This window comes from Heterocephalus glaber, unplaced genomic scaffold (assembly GCF_053883595.1).
Source record: "Heterocephalus glaber isolate CG9 unplaced genomic scaffold, H.glaber_assembly_v1.0 deba00001504, whole genome shotgun sequence".
Lineage (NCBI taxonomy): Eukaryota > Metazoa > Chordata > Mammalia > Rodentia > Bathyergidae > Heterocephalus > Heterocephalus glaber.
The window spans coordinates 5,126,651-5,147,715 of NW_028258324.1; the positions used below are offsets into that span (position 1 = coordinate 5,126,651).

The following is a 21,065-nucleotide window of genomic DNA, read 5'->3' on the forward strand; positions in this document are numbered from 1 at the left end:
TAGGCACAATAAGATAGGAGTTTCCGGGAGGAGATAGCATCTCAGTTTTATGAATTTTTCCGTAGCATGGTTTTGATCAAGGAAGTTTCATCTAAAAACTTTATTATACGAGCTTTTCCCACCGTGGCTAGTGATCGTTTTAAGCACCTTGTCCATTCCCTTCCTTGAAGCAAAATATTAAAATATTGTCAGATGCCCCATAGATTTTGTGCCATGTTTTTCCTGGTTGCTGGTTTGGGGTTCTGAATCATAACAGCTGCTGATTTTATCAGCATAGAGAAGTCAGCAATCTTAGCTCCAATTCCCTGTACCCTCATGCTTATTGCTAACTCTCCTCTATTCTCTTGTTCAGAGTGAGGCCTGGGCATTGTGCCCTAGAAGTAGCTTCTTGGCTGGTTTTTGAAAGCCACTGCTCCCTGACAGCCTGTCTTGATTAAATTCATTAGTTTCCCAATTAAAGTTTCAAGCTTCAGTCAGTTTTTTTGTAAGTATGAAGCCAAGTCAGCCAAAACTAAAAACCTTACTAATTTTGGTAATGCTAAACATCATAGATAATAACTTTTCAAGTTTAAAATGTCTTAAATTTGAACTGTTACGAGTGATACTGGAAACTGAGCCCTCTTCACTGTGGTTGTTAGCATCTTTAATCAGAGGATAGATGAGCAAGAGTGGATGCAATCAAACTGATATGAAATGATATTGAGAATTGTCGATAGCCAGCAATAAGCGACCCTAGTCAAGGGTTAACTAGTAATAATGAGTATCAGTCAAAGTCATAATCCCTGGGAAGAAAAAGATCCATGTTAAAATGTATGCCCCTTGAGTACAGGAAACCCAGATTTCTAAAGAGGTGGGTCCATGCCCTAGGAGGACATTCAGAGTATCCTCACAGGACTGCAGTGGGTAGGCCTGTCCTCATCCCACCATCAGATGGTAATGGAGAAGGAGGGCTTCTTCTTCCATGATGCAGCTCCCTGAAGAGAGGCTATTCATGGGTAGGGGCTCACTTCCTTCTTACCTAGATTGAGTTGCCATGAATCCTTTTCCAGAAGACAGTGTCCAGTTGGGCCCAGGAAAACTTGCTTTGGACCAGCAACAGCCAAGCCAACCTGAAGGCAGTTACCTTTCTTGTTCACAGAAAATGGAAGCCAGCTACTATGACAACATCATGGAGCAACAACGCCTGGAACCTGAGTTCTTTCGAGTTGGCTTCTATGGCAGGAAGTTTCCTTTCTTCCTTCGGGTGAGTCTATTCGGGTGGTCACAAAAACTTACATATAATATACATATAATTCACTTAAAACCTTACTTTTTCCTTTTTGTTTATTCTGCTGAATACTTCTTTGTCAAGGAATGATTTAACAGAAGGCATTTGGGTTTATTTGACTGGCCTGGCTACTAACCTCAACTGTAACCTCAACTGTCTGCTGTATTATTCTGTAGCTATCAAGAATATGTGAGGGTAGTTTTCCTACCAAGTCTACCACGTTCCTTCAGGAAGTGGCCAGGATCTAATAACGTACCCAGATGCCTTACAACTTTTACCACCAGTGCCTAAAATATCCATCTGTCGCTTCTCAGCCTACTGTACAAGTATATCCCTGACCTCAACAATCAACTTCCTTCTTGGTGTTTATCATCTAAGGTGGTGGTTTTCCTTCATGGAGCCACTAAAGCTCGTAAGACCAGAATAGAGAACTCTTGGTTTGAAAGAACCAAGTATATATGGCTCCTAGAGCCCTGAAGAAGCTGCCAAACACTAAGTTTAGCTATGGAAATCCTGTTCTAGGCAGCCAGTTCTCTGACCCAGAACAACCATAGGCATTTCTCTCCATCATTTCCCAGAAGGCTGAGCTTGAATATAAACATAATGGGAGGAATGGCTGCATTTGAGCCATTGTGATATTTTTCTTTTTTGAAATAAAATGTATGGGATTTAATCTTTATTTACAGCTGCAAGATATGAAATTCCACAGTGAAATAAACCCATTCAAAAGACAACTTGGAACTGTTAAAGTATAGATTTGTTTTAAAAAGTACTACAGAAAAAGAAAAACGAAAGGATTACAGCGAGCCACATTTAAAGAGTTCTTAATAGAGAAAGAGACAAATTTATATTGAACATATACAGCACAACAAATGACTTTACCTTTATACTTCAGCTATACAATCTAAAAATTAGAGGCCAGGGATTTAGCTCAGTGGTGCCGCACCTGCCTCACAAGTGCAAGGTCCTGAGTTTAACCCCTAGAACCAAGGGAAAAAAAAAAAAGTTTAAGGTCCCAGGAAGTCCTATCCTGAACTTGGAAGGTATGGCCTTCAAAGGTTGTTTCCAGCACATTTGATCTTTCTCTTCCTCTACAAAGAAATACTTCTTAAGCTTAATGAAGCCTTGTACACTCTTTTTTGTTTTTTGTTTTTTGTTTTTTTGTACTGGGGATCGAACTTGGGACCTTGTGCTTGTGAGGCAGGCGGCAGAACCACTGAGCTAAATCCCTGGCCCTACACTGACTCATTTTTATGGTTTTGTAGAGCTTCAATTTTTAGCCAGCCTCTATATTCTTCAATCATTGTATTAAGTTCCTCACTTTCACCAAGTTTCTCAGCAGGCTGAAAGATAACTGAAATGGCCTCTAGAATAACCAGGATAATTTTGGTATCTTTTGCATTTAAGAGGTTCATCAGCAGTTCTGTTATGCCACAATGAATAAGATACACAATCTGTGAAAATGTTTCACCACTTACATAGTTGGTCACAGCCTATATGGTTTCCTTTTGTGTCTTAAAGTCTATCTTAAAGAGAATGCAGATGAGGAGTAGAACTCATCCATGACTCATCACCTGTTTGTTGTATCTGGTCCTGACAGCTAGCTTGCTGTGGTGTTTGACATTGTCCGTGTAGTTTCCTTCTGAATAATATTAGTTGTTTTGTTTTGTTTTGTTTTGTTTTGTTTTGTTATACCAGGGATCAAACTTGGGACCTTGTGCTTGTGAGGCAGGCGGCGGGACCACTGAGCTAAATTGCAGACCCTGAATAGTATTAGTTTTGAGGTTAGCAGACTGGGAAATATGGCAAGTGCTCTTGCATCTAATACAACTTGAGTCTGTTCATTTGTTCCAGTGACGATAATTCCCTATGGTTCTTAATGTGGAAATCACAATTCGCAATTGAATAGGTCCTAGAAGCTTCACAACTTAGGGCACAACTTTTTTTCACAGTCATTTCACTGTGTTTATGTGGACCACCTGTAAGGTAGGAAACAGCCAAGCTGCTAATGCTTCTGGATCATGGTGATGCAGGAGACAAACTCAAGTAGGAAGAATTACTCAACAGCATCTAATGAAGGTGCAGGATTCTTGAGATAGAGGTTTGAAAGTGTCCAGAACTGTAACCACATTCTAAAGATGACATGTCACCAACTGCAAGAAGAACCAACAGTGGGTCAGCTTCACCATCCATGGTTGATAACAAAATACCAGAAAACAGAATTATCACCTGCAAGAGCCCATGTAGCTTGTTTACTGATGTGAGCATGGGAAGATCCTGACAGAGAAAGGAATCCTGGGATACTACCTCATCCACCACAGCTTTGGTCCGTGCTGATGTCCCAGAAGCAATGTTAGTGGGCACAGGAGCAGATTCAAATGGAATGGGACTACAGTCAGTTCTGCCAAAGGACACAAGTTTTGGAATCAGCCAGCTTGGATTATGTTATCGATCAAGAGCTGTTTTTCCCCTAGAAAGCAGTTTTCTAGCATCTTAAGTAGTTTGAAGCTTGCTTTCCAAAGCTATTTATGCCTTTGAGGATGTCATGTAGAGATCAATTTACAGTGCCCTAGTTGTTGCAGTTTTCCTCCCATTGGAGAAATGGCATCATCTGGAAACAAGCTTCCATTTCTCTTTTTCAGCATCTAGCCATCCTTCTTAGCTTTCCTTAGTTCTACATTAACTTGTACTCAGTGCCACTTCATATCCATCCTGTCTTCCCCTTGTTCTCAAATCTATGAAGACAAACAGTTGCTGAATTAGCACGCATTCTCATTGGCGAGCATGGGTATGAAGCAAAGACAAAAAGCTGTACAGGGAATGCCTGTTTCCACAGGAGGTGGTGCAAGGCTTACAAGCTGCAAATTGGTTACCCTCAATTGGTTATCCACAGTGGCTCAGCCCCAAAACAGGGTGCAATTTTCTTATTTATTCAACACAACCCATAGGTTTTAGGAGTAGTCACCTTGGGCCTATAGGTTATATCCTAAAGAAATTTATATTCTCAGATGAAGTAGGTGAAGTAAGTGTCCTTATAAATGAGCCCTGGAATACACTTGAGACATAACACTACCTCTGATTATCCTTCATTCCAATATCTTACTAAAAGTTAATGTCCCACAAATCTCAGCAAGCAGCTGGAAAAGCTCACGGGATTACTTTGGTATATTTGGGATTCCATCTTATTGGAAAAACTGCTTTAGCCAGTGAGTAATAGCAAGCTTGGTATTGCAACAGTATTACATCAAGGTCACCTGGCACTACTGGCTCCCTTTATAAAAGAAAAAAAAAAAAAACTAGCAGCAGAGTCCAGGATAAACGCATTTCAGATGGAAATCAGGTCAAGTCACACTTTTCTGGGTAGTAATCATTCTAGGTTAAAAGAAAAAATGATCTTTATGGGAACAGGTCATACTACAAGGACAACAAGTTTACTGTACCTGATTATGATACCCAGGAAGGCTCTAACTATTGCACAGGAGTGTTCCTAGCAGCAGAATAGGGATGAGTAGAGAGTTCCTTAGGAGGACTAGGCCTCCTTTATCTAGTCCAAGCATTTTAGAAGGGGAAAATTTGCTGCTCTCATCAGCATAGATCATATAGCAGCAATGGTCATGGAGGTCAACAAAAAAGGTAAAAGGGATTATACAAAATTTAGAAATCAGCACCATCTCCAGAAAGCTCTTTGACAGACTAATGAGTCTGGCCTTATAACTTCTTTCTTATTTCATCTTTGAAAAATATGATTTATTGTCATTTTATTATCCTTGTATAGATTTACAATTTGAACATCATAAACCAAATTTTCCTCTAGAACCTCATCAGTTTGAATATTACAGAATTGGTCCCTGGCATCTAATTTCTGTCCCAGCCAAACAAGAATTCTCTGTCATGGTTTACCTTGGCTCCCACCGTCTCATGTATGTGTTGCAGGGCACATTTATATCTCAGAGATCTTGAAACTTTCTGACAAGTAGAAAAGACCTGGCATGACATACTTCCAAAACTACTATATAAATTCAATGCAATGCCAATTGAAATTCCAACAGTGTACTTCACAGAACTAGAGAAAACAATCCAAAAATTCATTTGGAACCATAAGAGAGCTAGAATAGCTAAAGCAATTCTAAGCAACAGAGACATGGCTGGGGGTATCACAATCCCCAACTTGAAACTATACTATAAAGCTACTGTGATAAAATCAGCATGGTACTGGAAAAGGAAGAGACCTGAGGATCAGTGGAATAGATTAGAAGATCCAGAAACAACTCCAGACATGCCCAGCCACCTCATCTTTGACAAAGGAGCCAACCACCATCATTGGAGGAAAGATAGCCTATTTAATAAATGGTGTTGGAAAAACTGGATCTCAACCTGCCAAAGAATAAAACTACACCCATGTCTATCACCATGCACTAAACTAAGATCAAAGTGGATTAAAGATCTAAATATTAAGACAGAAACACTAAACTTGCTGGAAGATAAGTTAGGTAGACCTCTTGAAGACATTGGCATGGGAAAAGACTTCATGAACAAAACGTCAGCAGCACTGGAACTAGCAGAAAGAATCAGCAACTGGGATCTCATCTTATTAAAAAGCTTCTGCACTGCAAAAGAAACCACCAACAGAGCTAAAAGGCAACCTACAGTATGGGAAAAAAATTTTAGCAGCTGTACCTCAGACAAAGGACTACTATCTAGAATATATAAAGAATTGAAAAAAATCAGACCCCCCCAAATTCAAAGACCCAATTCAAAAATGGGCATCTGATGCAGAAACAACGCCAGACACACTCAGCCATCTTATCTTTGATAAAGGAGCCAAACACCCTCACTGGAGGAAAGATAGCCTCTTTAATAAATGGTGCTGGAAAAATTGGGCTTCAACTTGCCAAAGATTAAAACTAGACCTATATCTCTCACCATGCACTAAACTAAAATCAAAATGGATTAAAGATCTAAATATTAAAATAGAAACTCTGAACCAGTTGGAACAGAGGTTAGGTAGAACGCTTGAAGACATCGGTGTAGGAAAAGATTTTATGAACAAAACCTCAGTTGCCGTGAACTAGCACAAACAGTCAACAAATGGGATCTCTTCTTATTAAAAAGCTTCTGCACAGCAAGAGAAACCACCAGCAGTGTGAAGAGACAACCCACAATGTGGGAAAACAATCTTCACCTTCTCTTCCTCAGACAAAGGTCTACTATCTAGAATTTATAAAGAACTTAAAAAGATCAGACCTCCCAAATTTAAAGATCCAATCCAAAAATGGGCATCTGAAATGAACAGACATTTCTCAGACAAAGAAGTAGAAATAGCAAATAAATACATGAAAAAATATTCAACATCACTGGTCATTCGAGAGATGCAAATGAAAACAATGCTGAGATTCCACTTCACTCCAGAAAGAATGGCTGCTATCATGAAATCAACCAATAACAAATGCTGGCGGGGCTGTGGGGAAAGAGGAACCCTGCTCCACTGCTGGTGGGAGTGTAGACTTGTGCAAGCACTGTGGAAATCAGTATGGAGATACTTCAAAGAACTAGGACTGGAAGTCCCATTTGACCCCGCTATTCCACGGCTGGGGATCTTCCCCAAAGAATTAAAAGAATCATACCACAGTGATATATGTGCACCCATGTTCATAGCAGCTCAGTTTGTAATAGCTAAAACTTGGAAACAGCCCAAATGCCCATCAGCTGGAGACTGGATAAAGAAAATGTGGTTTTTTTATAAAATGGAGTACTACTCAGCCATAAAGAACGAAAAACTAGAGACATTTATAGCTACATGGATGCATATCAAGGCCATACTCTTAAGTGAAATAAATAGGACACACATGTGTAAATACCGAATAGTTTCACTAGTGTGAGAAACTGATAGTGTAAACAAGGGTTAAAATGATTAAAATGAATAATTGATAATTTGAAATAGGAAAAAAAGTCCAAAGATGAAGGAGTGAAGGGAGGGGATGGGGAAAGGAAAAGAGGGGAAGGAAAAACTATGAGAAAAGAAAAAAAAATGGAAATGAAATCTATGTAAATAGGCAAGGGCGGAGGGGGTGAAGGGTCCACAGGTAAGGGGGAGAAAATGAGAACCAACATACATCATGTACAGGTACAAACACCCAAAGATAAATGTAAACAAATTGTATACCAAAAATGTACCAATAAAATGTACCAATAAAATTAATTTTTAAAAATAAAATAAAAGGATATATAAAGAAAGAAAAAAGAAAAGACCTGGCATGGAACCTGCACCTAAATCTTCCATCTGAATCATGCTTGCAAGTAACAGTCTGAATGTTCAGATGTGGTTTAAGAGGCTCCAGTAACGAAAGAAAAACAAAGAGTATTAGAAAATGTTACCTGTCAGTTCATTCCCATCTCCACCCAAAGAGCAGTCTCTGTGAGCTATGATTCACACAAATTTCACTGCCGTAGCCTCATGCTGCTTTCCCAGCTGCTCAGTTCATCTGTGGCAAATGGAATAAGTCCAAGTGATGGAAGCTGTTTGTCTTATAGATGGCACAGATGTAGTGCAAAGTAGTGACAGTCAAATCTATCTTTTGTGAGATGTTGGGATTTCTTGCCCAGGCATACATGAGGCCATCAATCAACCTGAAGGTCAGTGCTCTGTCTTTCTCTTGCTGGGCCTATCTCATAAGGCTTCCCTCACCACCCCTGAACACACTATTACTTTAGCTCTGTCAGCTTGGTTTCTGTGGACCATCTGCCTTCCTTGCCTCACACATTTGGTTATTGACTAGTACACAAGGAGACAAGACAACACCCATTCCTCCTTTTGGGGTGGGGGGGATTCCTGTTTCTCTTCATTTGATTCATGAACAGACACTAGTGAGGAATATATGTATGTGAGTGAAGATGAAAAAATCAGTTCTTGTTTTGGGGGTGTAGCTAATGGTAGAGTGCTTGCATGTGCAAGGACCATGTGCAAGGTCCTGGATTCAATCCCCAACACTAAAAATTTTTTTAAAACAAGATGTCAGTTCTTCACAAGTACAATCAGTCCACTATATCCATGAGTTCCACATCTGTGGATTGAATCAATCATAGGTGAAAAAATGCATCTGAACATGTACAGATTTATTTTTTATCATTCCCTAAACAATGTAGTATAACAACTATTTATAGTATTAGGGATTGCAAGTAACCTAGAAATGATTTAAAGTATACAGGAAGGATGTATGTGTGTTATATGAAAATATACCATTTTATATAAGGAACTTGAATATCTGTGGATTTTGGTATGCACAAGGGCATCCTGGAGCCAATACTGTGAGGATCCTGAGTGACAAACTATATTTTCTTTGCCCATTTTGTTTATCAACCAAGAGACTTAGAAATGTCTACCCATCTTGCCAGCCTGCTCCTCCTGAACTTGACTTCCCTTCTGATGTTACCCTTCCATTCTAATTCATCCAGACACATGGCCCAGCCTTAGCTGAGTTTTCTTATAGTAAGAAAGTAAGTAGAAAGGAGGCAAAAATCCTACTCTGAGAAAGTTGAGATGTTCTAAGGCCTGGCCTGTGATCAGCCCCAACTCAGGAATCATATGGCTAGCCTCGTAGAATCTCTCTTTGTCTCTCCCTCCCTCCTCCTACTCTTCGTTCTCCTCTTTCTTCTCCTCCTCTCTCCTTCCCTCCCTTCCTCCCTCTCTCACTCTCTCTTTCTGTCTCCCTCTGCCCCTGCCCCTGCCTCTACCTCTCAAGATGTAACAAAGAGGACTCCTAAGTGCCTGACATCATTTATTGAAAAGAGTCTGGTGAGATAGCTGGATGAGCAGATAGTGTATCAGCAGGTTTCAGACTTCCTCTAGTCACCCAATCATGACCAGCTATAAGGTAAGCAGAGCAGTAGGGCTGGGGTTATCTTGCTCACAAGGAGACCTCAGCTACAAGAAGAAAAAATTAGACTTAGCCTAAATCAGATATGATATGACATAATGTTTTAAGAAATGTGTAGTTTTGGGCCAGGGATTTAGCTCAGTAGTTCCGTTGCCTGCTGCACAAGCACAAGGACCTGAGGTCGATCCCTGGTATCAAAAAAAAAAAAAAAGAAAGAAATGTGTAGTTTGAATGATGTCGATTTGCTTTGCTGACATGTTTGCAAAGGAAATTGGTACCCAAGAGGTTTATCAGTGCCATAAACAATTATTGAATACCTAGTGGTCACTGGACAATGTTTAGACCATTTCTCCTTTTGAAAGCACATACCTGATCACCTGCCCATTTAAAATTATTTGATGGCACCAATAGTGGTGACTTTTTGACATACACTTGCTGGCCTCTTTAGCCACCCTCCCACTCGTTATCCTCGTACTCCTTCTTTTCAGCTATGTATACTATTTGTAGCCTATCTCCAGGGCTGCGACACCACAGTACAATTCTCCCTTCATTGAATGTCCCTTTCCCTCCTTAACTGTCTTCTCTTAATGCAGAGACTGAGTGTTGTGCCCTGTGCTTGCCCCAGGACCTGGTACAGAGGAGGCTCCTAGTTTATGTGATATAATGATCTCATGATCTTATGTTTTTGGCAGAACAAAGAATATGTGTGCCGTGGTCATGACTATGAGAGGCTAGAGGCCTTCCAGCAAAGGATGCTCAGCGAGTTCCCACAGGCTGTCGCCATGCAGCATCCCAACCATCCTGACGATGCCATCCTTCAGTGCGATGCCCAGTGTATCTTTTGACACTGGTAGCGGGGAGGAGGGCTAGGGTCCCAAGGGGTGAGTTCCACCTAGTCAGCTTCCCCTCTACCATTTGGTTGGCCTTCCAGCCTTATATGGGTTACCCATAGTCCTAAACCTGAATGTGTCCTCAGCACCAAGCCCACACTTAACAAGGCACTGATGCCTCACAGAGGAGGCAATGGCATGCCTTAGCCTTATAAGTGGTCCCTCAGGGGATGTTTTTCTGACTGGCTGATACCAGCAGCTTAGCCCTCACTCTGCCCTGTGAGGGGCTTGCCAAGCAGCCAGGAGCAATCATTGTGCAAGGTGGTAACTGGGGTCCTATTAGGACTCTGTCACAGGGATACCATCTGACTGTGGCGTACCCTGTTCTACTTCCCTGTGCGTTGTTACTGTCCCTAGTCTTTGTCAGGTAGACTGCGGGAGAGAACCAGGGATGCGGGATGGGGAGGAATAGTCCTATTGTTTGGTTGCACTTTTTGGTGCAAATACTGGCCTGTCCCTCACCATCTCCTTCACACAGCTTCCTTGGAAACCACATGACAGTTGCCATGACTGTGCCAAACTTATTCCAGAGAAGTGAGGTCAAGCAGACTCCCATCTATTTTCTTTCCACAAAGACTTCAGATACTGCTGTATATTATTGAAAGCTTGTTTTATAATAAATTGTTTACCTATAATGAGTAAGCCAGAGAAGGTAGGCAACCTTCTCTCACTCCTGTGGGGTGGTAAGCATTGTATTATCCTGACTCTTTTCCCATCTTTCTTAAAGGGACATCAGAGGACACTTAGTTGTAGCTGTCTCACCTTGGCCAAGTACCCAAGAGACTGTTCTGGAGCAGAAAGGAACAAGGGGCAGATAAATTTGTCTAACTGTGCTTGGACTTTATCTGTCCCTTGAAATGATTCTGCCTCCACTACCACTGCCAGTAGGGAACAAGGGGTATTGTGTGTTTCTCTCATTTGAAATGATATGGGTCATCCACTCAGGTCTGTCTCTTTGGCAAGTCTGGATTTCTCCTTCACTTCACATCCAGACTTGCAGATCTATGCAGTGACACCTATTCCAGATTATGTGGATGTTCTGCAGATGGATAGGGTCCCAGATCGTGTCAAGAGCTTCTATCGTGTCAACAATATAAGGAAGTTCCGGTATGACAGACCTTTTCACAAAGGCCCCAAGGACAAGGAGAATGAATTCAAGGTGAACAAATCTAGAAAACGGGCGAACCCCCACTTTCTTGGGAACTCACTACTGTTGCACCGCTCAGGTAGGCAGAGTGAGCCAAAACCTGACTAACTGCCTGTACCTGCCTGTGCCCTCCCTGCAGAGCCTGTGGATTGAGCGCACTACACTAACCCTGACTCACAGCTTGCCTGGCATCTCTCGGTGGTTCGAGGTGGAGAGGAGGGAACTGGTGAGATATGCCTCAGATGGGGCTGAGCTTCACCTGCTCCCTCAACCCATGGCTCTGGGGAGCTTTCTCTAAGGACTGACTGAAGAAGGAAAAAATTCTGGCCACCTGCCTGTCCTCAGCTCCCCCAGGTCAATCCTGTACTGGGAGCTTTGTGTACCTTCTCTCCTCTAAACTACTCAGCAACCCTAGGGAGCAGGTATCTTTAACTACCAATTTGCAAAGGAAAAAACCATTCTCTGAGGTTCAGGAAGCCAGAGCTCTCTGGTTTCAGAAGTACTGTTCTTTCCTATTGCTGTTCTTTCAAGGGCCTATAAACCAGAAAAGTAGTAAAAGGCCCAGGGAGTACCAAGTCCACAAGAGCAAGGAAGGGGACTCATCGCAAGTCATAGATCCCTGCTTTCTGGAAAGCGATGAGAGATTATCATCATTCCTGGGAGGACACTGTCTGCTCTGTGCCCATAGGTGGAGGTGAGCCCTTTGGAGAATGCCATCCAAGTAGTTGAGAATAAGAACCAGGAGCTTCGGGCCCTTATCAGCCAGTATCAACACAAGCAGGTGCATGGAAACATCAACCTGCTCAGCATGTGCCTGAATGGCGTGATTGATGCAGCTGTCAATGGAGGCATTGCACGCTACCAGGAGGTGAGCTGAGGCCTCAAACCAAATCTACACGGGCAGCTTGGCTGGGAAGGTGGTTTACAGTCTCCTTGAGATTACAGCCTTCTGGAGCCGGGAATTTAGTTCAGTGGTTCCGTCACCTGCTTTGCAAGCACAAGGTCCTGAGTTCAATCCCAAGTAAAAAAAAAAAAAGAGAGAGAGATTACAGCCTCCTTGGGAAGCCTTCCCAGCTAGCTTTTCCTGCCTAAGGTAACTTCTTGGATGAGATCTTAAGCTCCTGGCCAGTCCTTCTTTATGACAGGATGTTAAATGTCCTCTGAGGGGAGTCCTGGAGGGCCAACCCTTCATAAAAAGTGAATTGTGGGCTGACTAAAAGACTACCCCCCACTTCTAGGCCACTAGTTCTACCTATACTACTCAGGCCACGCAGGCTTTATGAAGGATTGGGGCTAGCTTTCAGTTCAAGTGACTTGGCCACCTCTAGTCCTTCCCAGGCACAGAAACACATCTGTGATTGCCAGAGGTTCTAATAGACTAGACTAGAGGTGCTGGTACATACACCTGTGAGACACCCTAGCTGCCTTTTAGGGGTACCTTTGGACTCAGGCTTCTGAGGCCCCACCTAAGCAGTAATCCTGGGAAGAGTCTTCCTAACCTGACCTTTCCCCTCATAGGCCTTCTTTGATAAAGATTATATCACCAAGCACCCGGGAGATTCTGAGAAGATCACCCAACTCAAGGAGCTCATGCAGGAGCAGGTATGGCTTGCAGGGCTTAGGGGTCCTCAGGTATCAGGAAAGACCACATGGTAAGATGGCTACAGATCTCAGGAGCTGCTCTCTACTTAACCTAGAGGCTTTGTTTGGCACCCTCAATAGGTCCATATCCTTGGAGTCGGGCTAGCAGTTCATGAGAAGTTTGTGCATCCAGAAATGCGGCCTCTGCACAAGAAGCTGATTGATCAATTCCAGATGATGCGGGCCAGTCTCTACCACGTAAGCTGATCCCTGACCTGTCCCTAGCTGCAGTAGAAACCGGTGCCACATCCTCCAGATCTGTACCACAACCCAAGGAAAAGTTGGAGGGAGGAGTGGTGAGAAAGAGAAGCTGTCTCCATCACAGAGTGGCAGGAGGCAGGGGATCAGTGCTATATCCAGGGCAAGGATGCTGAGGGTTCTCTCGTTAATTTACTTGCTCCCAAAGGAGTCAGATTCAAGGGCAAAGAACATTTTTCAGGGCACTATGCTAATGGATAGAGGTTTTCTTATGCAGAGGAAAGGAACTAAAGTATATCCCCTACATGTAGGGATGTCTTTAGAGATGTTTTCATCCCAAGAACCTGAAGAGTTTAAGTATGGCCTGGGCCAGTTACCCATCTCCTTTCTTCTCTCTCCTTCCCCATCTTCATTTTCCCCCTCCCTATATCCCTCTTTCTTTCTTCTCTAACTCCCTTCTTTCTTCCCCTCTTTCCCCCACCATAACTTTCTCCATGATTGTCTAGTGACCCAGGCTCACATCTGAAAAACCCTTTGGCACTTTCATGCCAGCTCCTCTTAAAATATCAGATAGGTTCTAGGGCTAGATCAGGCTCCAGAAGGTCTCCACTCTGGCCTGACTCTTTGGCCTCCAGTAGCGTTTGGACCATGGACTTATACACACAGAAAAGACCTGTCTTTCAGAACTAGTTTTCTTTGGCAGGGTCCTACAGAGAACGTTGACTGAATAAAGATAGGATTCAGGTGGCTCTGAATCTCCTATTCACATACCATCACCCCATTTTCAACCATGGGACTGACTCCAAATAATTTCTAGAGAAACCTCCCTGCTAAACAGGCTGATTCCCACATCTCAAGGGATATGAGCCCAGTTACCTACTGATACCTGGCTCTCAAGCAAAACTCTCTTCTGTTACCTAGGAGTACTAGGTAGAAGTAATAGGAAGGTAAGGGAGAAGAGCTATTAGATTCTGGATCAAGATGTTATGGAGAAGAAATTCCTCTTTAGGGATGACCCCTGGCTTCAGAGGCCCTGGGGGAAGTTGGACTATCCAGACTCAGTGGAACTGACCAGCTGACAGCAGACTTGCTTTGTTCTTGGTGGTTATAAGTTGTGGTCATCTCAGCCCCTTCAAGCTCCCAATGTAGCTATAAGCCTGTTCCAGAACAAGTTTGAACAGCGTGAAAAGTAAAAAGCGGAAGAAAAAGTTTGTAATAGTTTGAGAGGTGACACCCTTTCCAAAAGAAAGCCTGTAGAGCCTAAATTTTTCCTTCCTCTTAGGATTATCCTGTGGTGTTTCAAGGTAGAACATGCAGAGAATGTTTCTCCCTTAAAATTGGGGTGTCCACTTAGTAAAGAACTTGAGTAGTCACTGAATCTGATGAGCATTTCATCACTTCTCATTACACTGTGTCTCCTCCCGGTTTGGCTGGTCTCTGCAGTGTGCAGACTTCCCTGGCATAGCAGGTGGTTCTTTGAAGCTGGAAGCTGGCCACGAGGGAAATTCTCTGCCACATAGACAGTTAGGTCACTGTAGCAAAAAGCACAGAATGCTTGCCAGTACACGTCAAGGTCCCCAGTGTGTTTGTGTGGAGCTATCCACTAGGGCTGCAGAAGCACATTTCAGCCCTGAGCGTGCTTTGAAAGAAGAGACAAAGGGCTGAAACATCTCTAATGGACTTAGGGGCTCTGTTCACCATAGATCATGAAGGACTTGAAACCTGGAAAGTTTCTTTGTTACTTTGTTACTTTGTTCTCTCAGAGTTATAAACAGGAACACAAACCGATATGATGTTACTCAGGAGGGGTTGAGATTAGAAGTTTCTGGCAAGAAGTCTACATACTTACTAAGAATTTAATTAAGCTAAAATACAATTGTGCTGTTTCTCATCAGAACTTTATTTCCTGTTTCCCCCATAGACTATGACAGGCAGTCTATGACTCAGATCACTAAGAGGTAGGCCATTTAGTAAGCCGATAAAACCCAGCCCCAGTCCTTGTGTAAGATGTTCTCACTGACAGTTGGTAATAAACTCTTCCTCTCCTCTTTCTCAGCCTTCGCTGTACTTAACTGTAGTGAAAAAACCTGTTAACACAGACCTATAAGCTCAGACCAGCCAGCCTAGTCCAGATGTGCTTTTCTTCACAAAGTCAAGCTAAGGCTCCATGCCCTGTGGTCTAGGCTCCAGAAGAGTTAGAAGGGTGGTTCGTCATTAAGGGGTCATTGTCCAAAAGCTGTCAGCAGTACAATACATAATACTTTTTTGTTTCTTTTATATTCTAACTAGCAGCCAGCTTTTCCCTCCTACTCCTTAATTATTTATTTTTTGCTCGCCATAAATGAGCTTTCCTTTCTCAACAGGAGTTTCCAGGTTTGGATAAACTAAGTCCTGCTTGTTCAGGCACCAGCACCCCACGGGGAAATGTTCTGGCATCCCACAGCCCCATGAGCCCTGAGAACATCAAGATGACCCACCGGCACAGGTACTGCCTTAGAGCTAGTGAGGGTTCCCTACTGGGAGGTAAGTCTGAAAGATGAGCATCAGAGGAAAGGAGTTCCAGAGAGTGCTTTTGTGTTTTCATATTCCTTCTTACCCATGCACACAGCCCTACCGCACAGTTCCTGCCATAGGACCCCCTTTCAGTATATAGTCAGTCACTGTCCTATGGGACAGAATATACATGGTTTTGTAGGAATAAGAATGAGGGGACCTCTGGGTAAGTCTTAAAGTATAATTCAAAGCTAACTATGCAGAAAAGAGTTGAGACTAGGAGGGTAATGCAATGAGATTGATCTAGGCAAGTGACTAACATGTACAGAACCTTCAAGGTATGAACCAGCCAGCCTGGTAAGCACTAAGAGGAGAGAGCCAGGTGGCTGTGGTGCAGGGTTCCAGGGCACAAGAGAGCCAGGACCAGGTCTGAATGGGCCTTGTACATGTGGACCTTTGGACTTAATCCCAGGGGGAATGAGGATCATCAATTGGTTTTTTTGTTTTGCTTTTTTGTTTTTGAGACAGGGTCTCGCCATATAGTTCAGGCTGGTCTTCAAGTCACTATGTGGCCCAGGCTGACCTCAAACTAATGGTGATCTTCCTGCCTCAGCCTCCTGAGTGCTGAAACTACAGGCGTGCTCCAGCACACTTTGCTGCTAATTGATTTTAAGGAAGAAAATAATGGTATAATATAGCAAAGTGTGACTACTGGCAACTCAGGATTCCTGGCCTTGCTGGGCTCAACTGAGGATACTCAAAGAGTCTAGGACAGGAAGGCCAGGTTTGTTTCTAATGTAAGCAGTAGTCCAGCACAGGGTGAGGACCCAGTACATGAGAAGGAACTAATCTATGAAATCCTTCCTGCTATTGATAAAGGAAAGCTGTTGGCAAGCCTGTGGCCACAGGTGTGGAAGAAAGCCCAAGGATAGTTCACAGGCAGGTATTTTAGTAGTTTCCCCATACCAGGAAGATATCTCTGGCCTAGGAGTAAATCCCATCATGGTGTGGGCAGTAGTAGGCCCTGGCTCAGACTAATATCCCACAGCAAAGAGCACACAGAATCCTTGACTCCCTCCACATATTTCTCTTTATTCCTTCTGAGAAACTTTTAAAATCCTCAGATTGAGTGGTCATAAGTCATTTAACTCTAGGTAGAGGCTATGCCAGCACACTGTGGTGCTTCCCCAACAAAGGGCTCCTAAGCAGCAGGGCAGAACTCTGGACTGCTCCATGCTCCAGTAGATAGGAATATTGTCTATGGAACCCTCCAAACCAGTGGTGGCCAAGGCTTGGAATGACCATTTTACACATTCCTCTACTGCCACTACCACTCAGTGTGCTTTCTTAGCCATGGCCTGATTCCTCCCTATTTCCCACTTTTGCTCACAGCCCCATGAACTTGATGGGCACAGGCCGCCATTCGTCATCTTCTCTGTCTTCACATGCATCTAGTGAAGCAGGAAACATGGTGATGATGGGAGACAGCTCCATGGGCGAGGCTCCTGAGGACCTGTACCATCACATGCAGGTACCAGAGCTGTCCCAAGGAAAATGCTCAGGGTACCATGCCTAGAGGACTCGCCTTTCTATTGGAGAGTTTGGTCTGAGAGCTGACAAGTCTGCCTAGCTCTCTAGTTCCTGAATTCCCTTCTCCAGAGCTAGTAAAGCTGCCTTCTTTCCATATACTATTCCAAGTCTCAGTTCCTAGGCCTTATTTCCCAAGAAGGAAATCTAGCTTCAGTCCTAGCTCCTCCTAAAGATCCCGTGGGAAAGATCCTCTGCCAGATTACTCTCCTGCTTGGCATTTATATGTAACAGCCTCATCCTGCTTCCTCTATGGGCACCATAAAAGGACCAGTTCAATAGCCCTGCTCTCTGTGGGTGGTATGGGTAGTCCCTAGTGCTGGCCATCATCCTGGCTTCTGTCAGTGTCCAGAGTTACAGCATCATACACTGGGTCTGGTCACCTCAGGGTATGAAGAAGCCAACTCTATGTCAGCCCTATAGTCCTGGCCATTCAGAAGTCTATCATACTGATTTTTCTCCCTTTCCAGCTCGCGTATCCCAACCTCAGGTACCAGGGCTCAGTCACCAACGTCTCTGTTCTGTCCTCGTCCCAGGCAAGTCCTTCTTCCTCCAGCCTGAGTTCTACTCACTCAGCACCATCTCAGATGATTACCTCTGCCCCTTCCAGTGCCAGAGGTAAGGATGTCAGGGTACTGCCTGCAGAAGGGACAAGAGGGCTTTGTGAACCCCACTCATTCTCCTTTCATCTGTGGCTGTGTTTGAGAATGGCCTGTGACATACAGAATGGTCATTTGTGCTTTCACCACCAAGGATTCGAGAGTTTCTGCCTTCACACACCTCTCTCTGGCTGACTGTAGACCCTGCTCTGGCAGTAGTCACTGCTGTGCTACTACTAGGTAGCTAGCACTGCATCTCTACCTTAGTAAGAGGACACAGCTTAGGAGAAAGCTCAATCCTTTCCCACTGAAATGTTTGCAAGAATAAAGAGTAAAGTCAAGGCAAAAATGAGCTATTTTTGTCCTAAGGAATCAAGCATGATGACAAAATATGAAAATAAATTTAAAGGCTAAAATTGACCCTGGAAAATGTTATTCTAAAACAATAACAACAACCAAAAAGACTTCAGTTGGGAAAGGCTTAATCAGGGGACATAACGCTGTAAAAACCTATTTCCTTTGCCAATTATTGCTTGATATCTTATTCAATTGAATAAATATTGTCCTCTGAGAGCCACTATGTTTTCCACATTGTGATCCCAGTTCCTGCAGTGAAAACTGATTCTACTCTTTCAGATAGAAAACATTTGTGATGAAATGGAAATAAGCTGTGGTATGTAGTGTCTTCTGCAGTGATGATGAACATTTTAGAGCTTTCAGTGATACAAACAGCCCACTGTGGCACGTGTGCCATAGGTTCACCACCACTGGCCTAGTGAGTCCCAGGGTTGGCTGTGCAGGATAGTAACAGTATCTGAGTCCATCAGCCAGTCACTAGGTGTTGCTTCCCAGGTTCAAAGGAAGGAGATCTTTTTTCTTTTTCTCATTACTTTGAATACAAAGAAAAATACACAAACTCATCACTTGGGAAATCATTAAGAAATGGAGTTCTCCAAAGCACACAAACCTATGAGGGCCACAGTTGAACTGATGGAGAGAACCTAGCAGTGTGGCATAGTTGAAAGATAACAGTGACCAACTGAGAAAAGCCTTAGAAAAGTGAAGGTGAGGAGTATAATGTTGCAACAGGGCAGTCACAGATTTCTACCTGAAATATCCAGTCCAACCCCTTATTCCTATGGGGACACAGGCCCAGTAAGAGGGCAGAAAGCTGAATTTGGAATACAGGTTTTTATACTCACCAGTCCTCAGTCTCATACCCACTTACCACTCATGTTGCCATCCTAACATGGACTGAGAGCCAGACAAAGGGATTCAGTATTTGGAAACAAACCCATAATGGTAAATAAGACAATGAGCCAACAAAGTGGTACATGCTAAAGACTTGTCAGTATGTGAAGGCTGCAAACATAAAGAAGCAACAATGATTTCTGTTGTAAAATAGATATACTGCAAGATGGCTTTGGGAATAAAAAGGAGACCCTGAGGAGTAGCCATGAATGCTGTAATAGAGGTTGGTATTTAGTGCCTTGAGTAAATGCTCTGCTTAGAGCTGCAGAAACGGGTTTTGTAATTCTGCCTGGGTTTTATTGTTTACCCTGAAATGAAATTGCTCTTAATATATGCTCAGCTATATCTTGTCTATATCTGGCTATTCCTGATGAAGAGAGATATTAAAGTTGTGATTGTTGATAAAGACAGAGGAAGACATTTTAACTTTGTACCACTCTGATATTCCTCAGATATGCCTGAAGACTATGGCTGCTGTTAGGAATGTTGACTTTACAGATGTTACCATCTTTATCCTTCCAGCTAACTAGTTACTGATTTATTCAGTCATGGACCTTTTACTGAGTACTCGGTGAGGAAACAGCCTGGCTCTTGCATCAGGGAACACAGTGTCAGAATAGAATTACAGAGAAAGTATTTCCTTGTTTGGAACTAACCCTTCCTTATTTCAAATGGCTAGGTTATCTGTAGCTATATAATAAACCACACCTAAAGCTTTTTAAAAGCTTTTTAAAAAAGTTATCATCTCTCACTATTCTGTAAGTTAATAAGGCTCACTGTGTCGGAGATAGGATAGAATCACTTAAAGGTCCAATGGGGCTTGATGTTCAAGATTGCTCACTAACATGGCTGCCAGCTGGGAATGGCTGAAGCTGGGGCTGTCAACTTGTGTTGCTACATTTGACTTTTCCAAGAGGATTAGGTTTCTCAGCATGGCTGCTAATTTTCCCCAAAGCAAGCATTCCAAGAGACCCAGCCAAAAGTTGCAAGGATCTTTATTACCCAGCCTTGGACATCCTAAAAAGTCCCTTTGCTACATTTCTATTGTCCAGTCAAGTCATAATAGCCAACTCAAATGCCAAGAAGGGAAATGAGATTTTACCTCATGTTGTAAGGAATGGCTTGTATGTTTTAGGAGTGAAGGCACTAGTGGTCACCATTTGTGGAGGCAAACTATCATAATGACCAAACTCTAGAATATCTAGACTCTAGAATATCAAATAGAGGAAAGTTGAGAAAAGCTCTTTCCCTTTGGGGTAGACAGTAAGTACAAAAGTAAACAAAATGGTTCAGTGGGACTTAGCCCAAAGCTGAGAGTGATGACAAGGGTAGAGGCAATAAGAAAGAGAAAGTCATTTCTAGACCACAACACTCATACAGTCTGTATGCAGGTCCATTAGCTATCAGGCATAGCGTCAGGCCCTGTGAGAAAAGATAGAGTATGTGTGACATAAAGGAAAACTGATGTTTTCACATAAATGTGGCAGAGTAGATGCACTCGAAGCAAAGAAGAGAGGGAATGATCTACTCCATTTGGAGTTTTTATGTTCCTTGTTACCAGTGAGGGGAAAGCTTTCATGGAGGTGGTCTGAAGCAGATTTCCTTCACATTGGAGTTATTTTCCTACTCCCAGGAGTGGTCATGAAATTAGTGTCCTCCCTTGCCATGATATTACTGCAACACTGCTGTGGTTTCTGTTGCTTTGGAAACCTCCGAGATGAATGGCATGCAGGCAGTCTAAACTCTTGTAAGTCAACAGCTCCCCCATATGGTCAAAAGGTTGAAGGGGGCTAGAAAATGGATTTTGCATGAGTCATCCAGTCGCACTGGGATTTGGGCTCCTCAGAGATTATCAGAGTACAACTGAAGTAGTTCAAAAGTCCTAAATATCTTCATGGAAAGTAACCACCATTCTTTCCTACCATTGAATTAGCTACCCGGGGCAGAGGGCAGTGAGAGGGAAGTGAGACAGTAGAGTTGGAAAATGTAATGCTAGCATGGCACTCATCTGTTATAGCACCAGAGAAGCGACCATAAAATGAATCCAAATCCTCAGCAGAGCCCCAGTTCTTGCCTAGGTCTGCAGGCTGATGTCCTTCTATCCTAGCACTCCAGCAT

General features: G+C 43.1%; 1 protein-coding gene and 1 pseudogene across 9 annotated transcripts in view; one reads left to right on the forward strand and one right to left on the reverse strand.

The window, feature by feature from the left end:
- The window catches only part of Dock3 (dedicator of cytokinesis 3), a 633,495-nt gene that overhangs the window by 599,416 nt on the left and 13,014 nt on the right, over positions 1 to 21,065 (forward strand). For all 9 annotated transcript variants that reach the window (XM_004834160.4, XM_087186904.1, XM_087186907.1 and 6 more), the window contains 10 exons: positions 1,139 to 1,243; positions 9,834 to 9,975; positions 11,024 to 11,190; positions 11,318 to 11,404; positions 11,867 to 12,046; positions 12,697 to 12,780; positions 12,901 to 13,017; positions 15,381 to 15,502; positions 16,903 to 17,041; positions 17,568 to 17,715. In XM_004834160.4, coding sequence (XP_004834217.2) covers positions 1,139 to 1,243; positions 9,834 to 9,975; positions 11,024 to 11,190; positions 11,318 to 11,404; positions 11,867 to 12,046; positions 12,697 to 12,780; positions 12,901 to 13,017; positions 15,381 to 15,502; positions 16,903 to 17,041; positions 17,568 to 17,715 — 1,291 coding nt within the window. The remainder of the gene's footprint in view (positions 1 to 1,138; positions 1,244 to 9,833; positions 9,976 to 11,023; positions 11,191 to 11,317; positions 11,405 to 11,866; positions 12,047 to 12,696; positions 12,781 to 12,900; positions 13,018 to 15,380; positions 15,503 to 16,902; positions 17,042 to 17,567; positions 17,716 to 21,065) is intronic.
- LOC106009322 (importin subunit alpha-1 pseudogene) lies at positions 2,240 to 4,329 on the reverse strand (annotated as a pseudogene).